This window comes from Petromyzon marinus, unplaced genomic scaffold (assembly GCF_048934315.1).
Source record: "Petromyzon marinus isolate PM22_M1 ecotype Great Lakes invasive population unplaced genomic scaffold, UKy_Petmar_22M1.pri1.0 PM_Scaffold_171, whole genome shotgun sequence".
In the NCBI taxonomy this organism is placed as follows: Eukaryota; Metazoa; Chordata; class Hyperoartia; order Petromyzontiformes; family Petromyzontidae; genus Petromyzon; species Petromyzon marinus.
Genome location: NW_027423137.1, coordinates 60,398 through 72,853, shown reverse-complemented (window position 1 = coordinate 72,853; position 12,456 = coordinate 60,398). Strand labels below are relative to the sequence as shown.

Below are 12,456 nucleotides of genomic sequence, written 5' to 3'. Positions count from 1 at the left end.
ACACTAACGTTCAATACTACTTTTCATTCGGCAACACTGCAGCCACTTATTTGTGACATTTTCAAAACAGTATTAAAATGTTCGTAGTATAAATGACCTCTTTGAATTGAATATGGGTTCCAATAATTGAATGTTTTGCTCTGCTACCAGAAGGAAATTATCAACCATATGAAGTATTAAGTGAATCGTTTGTAACTTAATTTTACGGCATTTATTTCACAGGCACTACTTATAGAAAGAATAATGATGAAGGCGAAGAACTTGCTGCTCTTGTGTTCTTTGAAGTTCAGGTACAATGAACGCAGCATGTTTACACATTGACTCCAACATTCATTATTCATTGTGTAGGCTTACTCACAAGGACAGCTGTGGGCTTCATCCCTCATTAATCAGATCCCGTGTTCTCCACTACAGGGGAGCCAGAAGAGTGAAACAATGAAACTCATCCGAGAGAACCAAGAGAATCTCAAGGCCTGGATCGGAGTAGATCCCTCACACCTCCTGGAGCATCTCAAGGACTATGAGTGGATTCCTCACCACGTTTACAACGCAGCCAGGAAGAGGCATGGAGAGGAGTGTGTGGAGCACATACTGAACCACTTCTTAAAAAGAGGAGACACAGGCTGTAAGGAACTGTGGGAAGCACTCTTCTTTGTGAGGAAGCACTATTTGCAGCTGTGGAGGTGGCTTCACAACCGAGGTATGACCCACGTTCATTATAACAAGAGTTGCGTACTGGCAGTGAATTGATTTTGCATGGCTTTTGTTACAATTGTAGTGAATCTTTTCAGAGACGCGATTTATGATGCAACAACGTTAATTCTACACTTCGTGCAACACCGTTACACACGAGACTAAATACACCTATCTCTCTTGTTACACATAGGACCACAATACACCTATTTCTCTCACATACAGGATAACTATAATCGGGTCAGAGCAACCAACGTGCTGCCTGACCCACGATGTCGAAGACAAAGACGTAGATATATCACTTGGGTTCCACTTTACCTGCAGACAGCCCCGATATACGATCAGAGCTCCCCTTTTATCCTTCCCAGCGCGGCCTGGCTCCACCCTCGGCCCCGCCTACCTCTGGAATTACACCACACCTTTTCCCTCTCTGGCTCTGCTCTTAACCACGCCCCCTTCGGGAACTCTCTAGACCAGTGGTTCTTAACCTTGTTGGAGGTACCAAACCCCACCAGTTTCATATGCGCATTCACCGAACCCCTCTTTAGTGAAAAATAAAATGTGATTTTTTTCAAATTCAAGACATAGATATGTTTTTTACTGGTACACAAAATGAGCCGTGCATGAACATTACCTTGTTCAAAGAATAAAACCAACACAATGCATAAACTCACAACAAATTACATACCTGGAAATCAATGTGACTTCTGCTGTTGCCTTTGAGAGATCAGTTCAGATATGCGTGGCTTCACCTTGGCAAGTGCCACTCTCATGTCATTTTCACAACAAAGTCTGTTCCTTTTCTTCGTTTTTATGTCCAGCATCCTCGAAAAGGATTGCTCACAAAGATATGTTGTAACAAATGGTATAAAAAAATCCAGGGCTTTCTTAGCAATAACTGGATACTTGTTCATTTGTCGACACCAAAACGTTGAGAGCGTTGTTGTTCTGAAGAGTTGCTGTTGAACCTGGCTCTGCTGAATTTCAATGATTTCGTCGAGGAATTCATCATTGACATCTGCTGTTTCAACAGCAAACGTGAACGGCTGTCTCACCCATGCTGGATATGACTCTCTTGTAGGGAAATATCCGTCGAGAGACTTTGCAAGCTCATCTAAGTGCGTGGCAATTGTTTGCTTCAGTTCCGTGGATACAGAAATATCTCCGATTCCAGACACATCTTCTATCTTACTTGCACAGTCGTCCAGAAGCGGGAAGTTTGCGAAGTTATTGTTCTCTGTTCGTCGTTTCCATAACGGTAGCTTTTTTTGAAAAGCCTTCAGGTGTTCTTCCGCTTCCATGATATTGACTCCACCACCCTGCATCTGCTGATTGAGATGATTGAGAGCTGCGAATATATCAGCCATGTACGCTAAAATGAGAATGAACTCAGGATTTTTGAAGAAATCTGCATGGCAGTGTTGGTGCTCTTGCAAAAACAGGGCTAATTCCACACGCATGGCAAAAACACGATTCAGCACCTGTCCCCGGGATAACCACCGAATATTAGAATGGAGCAGAAGTACCTCAAATTCAGAGCCCATTTCTTTACACAGCTCACTGAAGATGCGGTGCCTCAGAGCACTTTTTCGCACATAGTTCACACATTCCACCACAGTTTTTAATACTTCTGTCATTTTTGGAGGTAAGGTTTTTGTTGCCAACGCATGCCTGTGCAGAATACAATGCGTCACAATGATGTGTGGTGCATCGGCCTTTACTAGCGCACCAAAACCAGACTTTCTTCCCAGCATGACTGGAGCTCCGTCCGTACAAACTGCAGAAACCATATCCCATGAAAGATTGTTGTCTCTGAAGAAGTCATCCACAAGCTTCTTCACATCGGCTGCCTTCGTTGTTGTTATAAGAGGCTTACAAAATAAAAAAAACTCTTCTTTTATCATGTCGTCTTTCACATAGCGTACAAAAACAGCAAGCTGGCTTAGATCAGAAACGTCTGTGGTTTCGTCGAGTTGAAGGCTGAATTTTGCCGGGCTTGAAATCAGATCCGCGACTACTTGAGCCAAGATGTCTTTACTCATGTCTTCTATTCTGTCACTGACGGTGTCATTTGAAAGGGGAATTTGGGATAATTTACCTTCGGCCGCTGTTCCGAGTATCAGATTCCCCATCTTTAATGCAGCTGGTTTCACAAGTATTTCACCAATGGTGTGTGGCTTGCCCTGCTTTGCGATCAGGTAAGCAACTTCGTACGATGCTGTCAGGATCGGTTTGTTAACAGGTACAAATCCAAGAGCAGGCAGAATGGCCCTTTCATCGAATCTGGCTCTCTTCACCCTGAATTCAGCAAGTGTTGTGTTCTTGTATTCCCTGTCTCCATGCAGCTTCAAGAAGTGTTCCTTTAGTTTTGCCGGTGCAAGACTAGAGTTGCTCAACTTGGCGTTGCAAATCATGCAGATAGGACGCTCACTCCCATCACGTTCCGTGATACATGAGAATCCATGTTGTACATATTCGTCCGACCACTTTCTTCTTTTGCCCGACATAGTTAGTATGGATAAAATATTAAAGAAATCACACGACGTACGACAACAACAGTCACACGTTGACTACTGAGTATGCACTAAATTCCCCGCAGCGCTGATTGGCCAAGCAGTGTAGCATGATCATCTGCAGCCAGTGATGGCTAAGCGGGCCGTGTGTGTCATCACAAATTTACACAATAATTCAAGTGTGTCCGGACCTCCGTGGCGGGGGCTTTACCGAACCCCTGAGATCGACTCACCGAACCCCTGGGGTTCGATCGAACCCAGGTTAAGAACCACTGCTCTAGACGTTTCTCAGCTCCTCTTTCCGTGTCCCGTCGTTCACCCTTGGCCCACATTCCTCACCCCAGCCCATCACGTGCTTAACCCGCTGATGGGGTGACTCGTCCTCGCATGCCCCCCCCCCCTGCCGCCAGCCACCCCCACCACACTCCCCCAGTGACCGACTCTGTGGCGATTACCTGCGGCGCTGGCAGAGGCTGTTATCCCCTACTCTGTCGGTAGTACTCATCTGGCTTCCTTCTGCTAGCACCCAGTACCATGCCCCTAGTGGCGCATTGAGTGGTACTGCATGGTGTGTGAGGCTCTGTGCCCATTTCTGCAGCACTCGGCGCTACGCGCCATAGTGATCCATTTAACATCACTACACAATGAACAAGGAATAAAAGTCATTCATATGCTTGGATTCCGTACAACTTTGCAGCTTGTGCTTGCCCTTTCAAATAATTAATCAGTTATGTTCCGTGCCACAAAACAAGATGGCACTCACCAAGTGGCATGTGACTGAACAGCTTCATGTTAAACGCCGTAATGCTTGAGTACAATTATGAACCCATCTCTGCTTCGCCTCTTGATTCTTTTAGCACACTTGTGGTAAAAGTCAAGAGCAATGAAAAAAATACCCGTGACATTTATTCAACACTGTCAATCACAGGTGACGCAATGCAGTGCATTCGAGAGAATAAGTCAGCTCTGAAGCTGTGGATCAGTAGGGACCCACACCATCTTCTAGAGCATCTGAAGAGTCAAACATTCATCTCTAATGCCGTCTTTGCTAAAGCCAAGGGCATGAATGGCGGCGAGAAGTGTGCAGAGCTACTTCTAAATTACTTCATCAATAGAGGCAATGATGATTGCCTCCAGCTGCTGATTTCTCTGCAAGCCGTGCAAGATGAGTATCCTGAAGTCAAACAGTGGCTGGGCTCTCTTGGTAAGTTATTATTTATTTAAAATGCCTTACACCTCTTTCATGTAAACAACGGGAAAGATGATAATTTGGAGGACAAGCAGACAATCGTAACTCTGCCACAGCAGCCCTGTAATCTTAACACGTAGGTTTTTGCAACATCATGATTCATAATTCATTTTTTGGTTGGGCCACGGAATAATAGCACCAAATCTGTGTCGTTAGATCTGTGTACTAGCGATTAATATGCCAATTATTATTGATTCATCTCACTGAAAAGTTGTAGAGCAATCCTCAAGACCAAACTCATCAATTCGATTTAACATTATTAAAAAACAGCAAACATCATCAAGACAATGTTCGGGAAGTCATACACACAATGTCACCTTATCCAGCTAGGTATCATGACCATAAGAGGTTTTTGGGTTAGATCATCTAGATATAATGTGCCGTTAAACCTGCCACCACCCGATGCAGCCAATTTAGTAAGGTTTGTCACATTTACAAAACATGCCAATTCGTTACAACTTCAGCACACCGGTGTGTTGGAGAGTAAACCCACATTATACTTATGCAGTACAACTACTCATGAAGTTTGTGGATGTTTGGTCATTCATAGATCCTATAAAGTTTTGATTCTTTGGTTTAATCATGGATGAATGACACAACGTTGACTTTAAGAACGTGGTAGTTTTATCCAAACAATTTTTTTTACTTGCAAAAATGATCTAATGCACACATTGAGATTGATAAAATGTACATAATACATATTTGAGCTGATAAGTTAAGTGTGGCTTGGCATATATACATGTGAAAATCCCGTGTAATATTCAACAAATCTATTATACCAATTGTAACACTTAGTTTAAAGCTTTAGTGACCATATAACGCTATCCTTCTGCAGGCTAAATCTTGGCTTAAAGCTTTCGTGACGGCAGGAATTCATATTATTTGGGTATTTTGGTCAAGTCACGTAGATATGGTCAAAGAAAATAATAAAAATAACAAAAAACTACGACCTTTCGATCACAACACAAGCGATTGTCATCAGGAGGAAAAAAAAGATGACGATCGCTTGTGTTGTGATCGCAACGTCGTAGTATCTTGTATTTTTGTTGTTATCTTCTTTGAACCTACTGTATCTACGTGACTTTACCGAGAGACCCAAATAATATACTTCTGCAGGCTAGCATATTCTTGAGTATCTTTTAACCTGTTGAGACAGTGCTTAGCTACACTTCTATTTTAGTTATGTTTAACTTGGGTTTAGCACTGTCTAGAAGTGAGATTTCCTTGGTCGTTGAGAATGCTCTGCTCTCCAGAAAAACAACTCCATGTCCTTGTTGTGGAAGATGGGCAACATCATGAGTGACCTTTCTGGAAGTGATGGCTACAGAGATCGGTTTCATGAGTGTGGGACATTTTGTGTAGTCTTAACTCTACCTTCATACAGATAATGATCACGAGAGACAATGTTGTCCACAACAGGGCACTGGGAGCCTTGGTAATGTGGGTTACTAGAGGCAGATGAGATTCAGATGCCAATGAAACGTGCACACAATGGAAAAGGAGCAATTACCACGTGATGCCATGTCCCAGCAACCACACCATGATAGTGACGACAAACATTACTTCCAGTTTGAAAATAAGATTATGTTGCAATTTGATCACAAATGTACGAGTGATTCTAGAAAGGTATTGGCAAGATAGCATAAGCAATGCATTAGTTGGCAAGAGAACATGATCTGTAAGCGGTTTAGATATCGTTAGATAAACACGTTTGCGCTGGGTGGGACGTGTGTACACAATGGGTCATGGCCAATCGTTGAGACAGGCATTGGCGTGGTCTCCAGAAGTGTAACAACAAAGGGAAGACCGACGTGTAGATAGTGAGATAAAGTTTAAGCAGATCTTGAGGTCGCTTATCAACTGTGTAGCAACTGCATGATTTGGCAGAGGGTTGAATGTACTGGGGATGCGTGGTAGCATCAAGAGACATCTTGATCTTTATTGCAATTGTTCAAACTCAATTCCTGTTCATGTCTGTAGAACATTTTATAAAGTTTGTAATGTAAATATGCTCCATCACTCTTATCTCAGTGTCTCACATTCTGTGTTTATCATCATTATTATTCAGTTCTAATAAGGTAATTTGCTGCTATGAAGTGAGAAAATATTTAACCACACCAACTGTCCACTTTAATCAATGGTAACCTAGTAGTATTGTATTTATTCACAGGTGGTACCAAAACAAAGAGCAATGGAATCAGTGTGCCACGTGTTGATGTGCTGTCAAATGGAATTCAGGTAAACTAGATGCAGTTTGCATGCACATTGAACACTCTTCATTTGTTTAGTATATATGCTTAGGATGAAGCATGCTTTGGAATCCATTGCACATATAAATAACAAACTTAACTCCCATGTTCTCTAATTCACGACCACAATCAGAGTGACACATTGAAACTCATCCAAGAAAACAAGGGGAATTTCAAGGAATGGATTGGAGCGGATACATCGCACTTCCTAAAAATTTTTGACGAATCACATTCTATTCCACACGAAGTTTACCAAGCAGCCAAGAACAAGCATGGAGAGGAGTGTGTGGATGTTATACTAGATCACTTCTTTGAACAAGAAGAGACGGCGTTGTGGGAACTGTGGAAAGGTCTCTATTATGTGAGGAGGAACTACGAGCCACTAAAGAGCTGGTTTCAGAAGCACGGTATGACCCACACTAATAATACATCGTGCATATGCACGGATACTGTACAACTGTACAATTTTCCAATGTAAATTTTCAAAATGGTTGAATACTGTAATAAAAAATGTTGCCTGCTCCTTTATTCTTTTGGCACATTTTGGAATAACAGGATAGTTAAATGAAAAGACAATGCATATGAAAAGATAAATGTAAAATGCATCCAAAGTTATGTTTGTCACAGGTGAGTCCGTGCGGTCCATTAAAGAGAAGAAGTTGGATCTGAAGTTTTGGATCGCTAAAGACCCCCGACATCTCCTGCTGCAGCTGATGATTCGAGGACAAATTCCCAATAAGATCTTGACTCAAGCCAAGTGCATGAATAATGGTGAGAAGTCTGCCGAGGCACTGCTCAACTACTTCATATCCAGAGGCAATGACGACTGCCTCCAGCTGCTGTTTGCTCTGCAAGCCGTGCAGGACAAGTATCCTGAAGTCACGCAGTGGCTGGGCTCTCTTGGTGAGAAATTACTACATTTCAAACGCCTTCCTGCTTTTTTATGTAAATAACGGCCAATTGAATACTGGGTGACCAAGTGGTCAGCACACTCACGAAGGAGTCGGTTGTCAACGAGTCGACAGTTTTAACCCTGCTTAATAGCCCTGTAATCGATTTCTATGAGGCATCCTCACCTATATTCTATCCACTGCTGAATGAATGCATCCCCAAGCCACTGTTAATCCACATAGTCATGTGATACATTCCATATAGCTCCAGAACCTTAGCCAATTCAACTCCAACTCAACGCTGTGCACACCCTTTGGTGCATTCCCTCCTCTGTCTGCCACTCCATCGCTAGTCTCCACCACCAGGCTCCCAATCCTCCTAGTGACCTGTCTCAACAAAGCCTAATTAATTTTCTCAGCAGTCTAAAACATTGCATCTTCTTCCAAAATTGTATGCATGTATGTTTAACTTCTTACGGACCATACGCATACATGTATGTTGAACGTCTTTCAGACCATACACAGCTTTTGTTATTTTCAGTTTATTTTTTTAATTTTACATTTATTATTTTTATTTTCTATCTCCGTGACTTTACCGAAAGAACCAAGAATATGCATACATGTGTTCCACTTTCTGTCTATGTCCATGTGTCAGATCCATGTCATGTCAGGTAATGTACAATTAATTAAATTGTTATTCTTCAGGAAAATGTGTGCTACTTTTCAGGATTGAGTTCCGTTCTCCAAAAGCACTCCAACCTCAACTTGTCCATCTCTAAGGGTGAAACAGCATTAACTTTGTCTTTTTTTACTGCAGTGTTTTTCAAAAGGCTTTGCAAGAAGACGAGCTTGTTTCTGAACAAGTATACCAACTCTTCGCTGCAAGAAAAAATTCGATCTTATAAACGGGAGCTGATCCAGGCACTGCACTCCAACGTGATACCCCTGCTGTCTCAACTACAGAGCCGAAATATATTCACTGACTGGAATGTGCAGGTATGTCCATGGGCTGGTGTAGTAATTAAAGGGGGATCAGGATCAAATTGAAAATGTTAAATTACAAGGTGAGAGTGTAGAATGGTGTGCAGTCTGCCCTTAACATGAAGATACGACGGCCCTCATTAACATGTTCCATGTAGGTGATCCAAGTATTCTATGAACATGTCTAACGTTTGTCCTCGGAAGTATTTCATTATAAAAAATAACATCACATTCCTATCTGCAGAATAAAAAAAACCTCACACGGAACATGATGGGTAACATTCTGAGATAACCTCACGCATGATGACGTCATTGGATCGCAAACGGGGAGGTGCCTTGTCAGCGAGGCCAGATGCAAAGTGAAGCCTTTTGGCACTAGCTGCCTCCAACTCTATGGTGACTTTTTAATCAATTTGGCCAACATCCTTCAAGACGAGTCCCTAATAGCAGCGAAACTTTATAATAAACTCTTGCTCACATTGATTTGTGCCCCCAGTTGGATAATTTTAACATCATCAACGGATTGTGTTGTCATCGATGCACAAGCATCAAACGAAGTCAAACCTTTGCCATTAGCACTGCCATTTAACTGAAACACACACAGAGTAGCCTGGCAGTGGATCTGAAAATTTACTAATGCCTGGAACATCGCCCTGTTCTAAGCAACACGCTTTGTGCCTGTGTCGGTGTAGGAAGCGAAAGAAAGGGAGCAGTGGCAAGGCAGCGAGAAGGCGACTGAATACGTGCTGGAGCTGGTTTGCGTGAAAATACATGTCAAACAATTCTGGATGGTGCTGTGGAATCTCCGTGAAACCTACCCACAATTGAAGGACATTTTTGAGCAATTCTAACTGGGGTGCAGGAAAAATGTGGTGCAGTAGTTAGAGCACATCGTTACCCATGGAATTTTGAACCCAATGTTGTTTAAATCTTTTTTCCCTCACACTACCTGTCTGTGGAATACCCCACCATCTTCTATTTACTCAAGTTCTTGTACAAACCGTTACCAATATGTAGTGACATCGGGGATGTCACTGTATGGTGCTGGCCCAGAAGGGCCGTCCTATGCGATGTTCCTACATCATGGACCGTGTGGGTGGCTGTGTGAGGCCGGTTCTAGCAGAGCATGGCATGCGATGCACCGTTATGGCGTACACCCCATAGGTGGGTGTAGTACCAGCCCTAGCGGGGCTTGGTGAGCGCTGGGATAGCGCAGACACCACGCAAAAATCACAAGGTGGAGCGGGAGAATGTCGGGACAGGGTTGCCCTGGGCCACGGCACTCTGGTTGACCGCGTAGACACGTGATCCGGAGTGTCCACAGAGAGGGTCCCAGATGGGGGGGCTTAAGGGTGATCACGTGTTCGGGGAGAGCTCTCGAGGGGGATTAAGAGCGAGCTAGAATGCTCGCAAAGGTAGATGGGCTGAGGGCGGAGCCGGCCCTGACCCGGGAGGATATAAGGTGGGTCCCTCGGAGGGACTGGGGTCGCTGCATTCTACAAGCTGGAAGCTCTACATCCTACAAGGCTTCAACACGTGGTCGGGGGCCCGAGTGAGGGTCCGACCCTTCGTAGCTGTAACTCCTATGTATAGTGTAGTTGCCTGGGTGGTCACCACCCTAGGCTGTATCTGGTAAAGGGGCAGTTACCCCTTTGTGTATACGTGTTACAGATAAATGTGGTGCCTCTATGGAACAAGGTCTGCGACTCAGGTGGACTCACTGCAAATCCATCATGAGACCTGATCTACGTAGTGTGTGGGCGACAGTGCCGAAGGTTGACGCGTCCAGCCTTGCTAGAAGACTGTGCCGTGAGCACAACTTTCTGGATACCTTAAGCTGTTGAAGGAATGCCAGACTCCTCTCCAACATAACTCCAAGGAAGAAAGGCTCTGCATCATACATTAGCAACCGGGCATTCAGATGCAGTTTGAGCTCGTAGTTGTCTTCAACGTTGTGTAGGTGAAACACACTGGAAACTGTCTTGCTTGTGCTTGGCCGACGTGTCAATTTCTTGCAGTACTGTAGTCTGCTACCATGGCCAGGTGACTAATCAAGGTACATTCAAGGCTGCCAAAATCACAGGCTTGGGTTGTGATGCAGATGTAATCCACGTACATAAATCGTCATAACTTTGCAGAGGTAATTGATTATTTTGCATTGGCAAACTGCTGACCTTGTTGGTGGACACTCAGAAGCAGCCATCTTGAGAGGCTCAATGCTGCCCACTTCTGACCTTAGCAGGGCTGGGGACAATATTCTTTGGGTCTTTGGGTGAAGTCACGTAGATAGGTTAAAAAGAAAAATAACTAAAAACTACAACGTTTTGTCATTGCAACACAAGCGACACAAAGAATATGGATTCCTGCAGTCACGAAAGCTTTAAGTCAAGATTTGACTGGGGATAAGTTGAGCAGAAGTAATTTAGTACACTTGTCATGCACACATCTCGGCTATCACAAAGGCACTAAGTTTCACAGATACAGGTTGCAATATTTTCACAGCAGGGGGTGATGTTACTGTGTAATTTTTTGGTATTTTTTGGGTAATTTTTAGACTTGGAATGTGAACAAAACAGCCGGCACACAATGATCTGCTCCTGATTGATACCAGGGGATATTTAATGTCCAGGGAAGCGGACGGCACAGAGTCGTATTTACGGTTTATAAACACTGCAGCTATAATGCTGGCAGGTCGCCCGGCTCAATCTGCAATTCTCTAACAAGGCCATGAACCGCGACTGCTGGGCCACGTCACTGCCTGCTGGCAGTTCATCGCAGCTACATTGGGTAAATGAAGTTGCTGTAAAGATGTTACTGTTGTTGTGCAATTGTTCGTACACTAGACTTGCAATCCAAGGGGCATGGGTTCTATTCCATTCCTAGGTAAAATGGTAGCTTCAATTATCAGCAGTATAAACCAGGTGCACCACAGTCGATCAGCAAGTCGCGTGTAGCGGGATCAATATGGAAGAGTTTGTGAACAATGCACCCAAGTTGGAACTCTGAATATTTCCCTCGTGAGGGTTTTTTGACAATACATTGCAGAGATGCAAATTACCTATTATTGTGGTAGGGCCATTGAAATTCCCTCACTTCTACAGTCGACCCTTCCACATCGCGGGGGTTAGGGGCGCAGGCCCCCCGCGATCTAGAAAAAAACACGTAAAATGTTTTGGTCCCCTTGGTGAGTAGAGCGAGCACCTCCTGCCGGGGGGTTTAAGATATCTCTACATATCCAGCCTTTGCGTGTCGTCTACTGGCTTTTGCGTTCTTTTCGCAAACTTAAACTTTTACAAAATATTCCTTTTAAAAAATGTGGGTATATTTATGGTATTAAAAGATCAAATGCATTAATATTATACAGTACTGTACATATGTTTTATGCATTTATGAGTTACTAAACGTTTTGTGTGTCGTCTGCTAGCCTTCGCGTGTTGTCTGTGGCCTTCGCAAAACTCCCCAAAATTTCCCATAAAATGTTCTTATGCCGACCCCGCGATATATCGAAAACGTCATGGGAAAAGTCGCGATGCAGAAAGGTCGATTGAATTACATTGTCCTCGAATTACATGACACAATGGCTGGCTCGTTTCTAATGACGTCAGGGATCTTTGACGTCCACTCTGAATCAGACGAGGCGTAATATTGCATACACCCGCAGTGATAAACAGGACGGCCTGCCGGATGCAAACCGCCAACCTCAACAAGTGGTGAACGTGCTGCTGCTGGGCCCAGTCACCTGAACAATGATCCCCTGTGACGTCCTTTGATTGATGTTAACGTGGCCATTACGTTATGCCACATGCGACAAGCCAGTGTTCCTAACCCGTGCTTCAATCAGTAGGGAAAGCAAACTCAGACGAATATTTTACACATTTACC

At 43.7% G+C, this 12,456-nt stretch overlaps 1 protein-coding gene across 4 annotated transcripts in view; it reads left to right on the top strand.

Annotated features, from left to right (window-relative positions):
• LOC116937419 (uncharacterized) overlaps positions 1 to 11,998 on the top strand; it is a 37,407-nt gene extending 25,409 nt beyond the window's left edge. For all 4 annotated transcript variants that reach the window (XM_076063726.1, XM_076063723.1, XM_076063725.1 and 1 more), the window contains 8 exons: positions 223 to 290; positions 415 to 700; positions 4,135 to 4,410; positions 6,626 to 6,693; positions 6,838 to 7,111; positions 7,332 to 7,607; positions 8,412 to 8,590; positions 9,268 to 11,998. In XM_076063726.1, coding sequence (XP_075919841.1) covers positions 223 to 290; positions 415 to 700; positions 4,135 to 4,410; positions 6,626 to 6,693; positions 6,838 to 7,111; positions 7,332 to 7,607; positions 8,412 to 8,590; positions 9,268 to 9,426 — 1,586 coding nt within the window. In that variant the 3' untranslated portion in view covers positions 9,427 to 11,998. The remainder of the gene's footprint in view (positions 1 to 222; positions 291 to 414; positions 701 to 4,134; positions 4,411 to 6,625; positions 6,694 to 6,837; positions 7,112 to 7,331; positions 7,608 to 8,411; positions 8,591 to 9,267) is intronic.
• Positions 11,999 to 12,456: the final 458 nt, after the last annotated feature.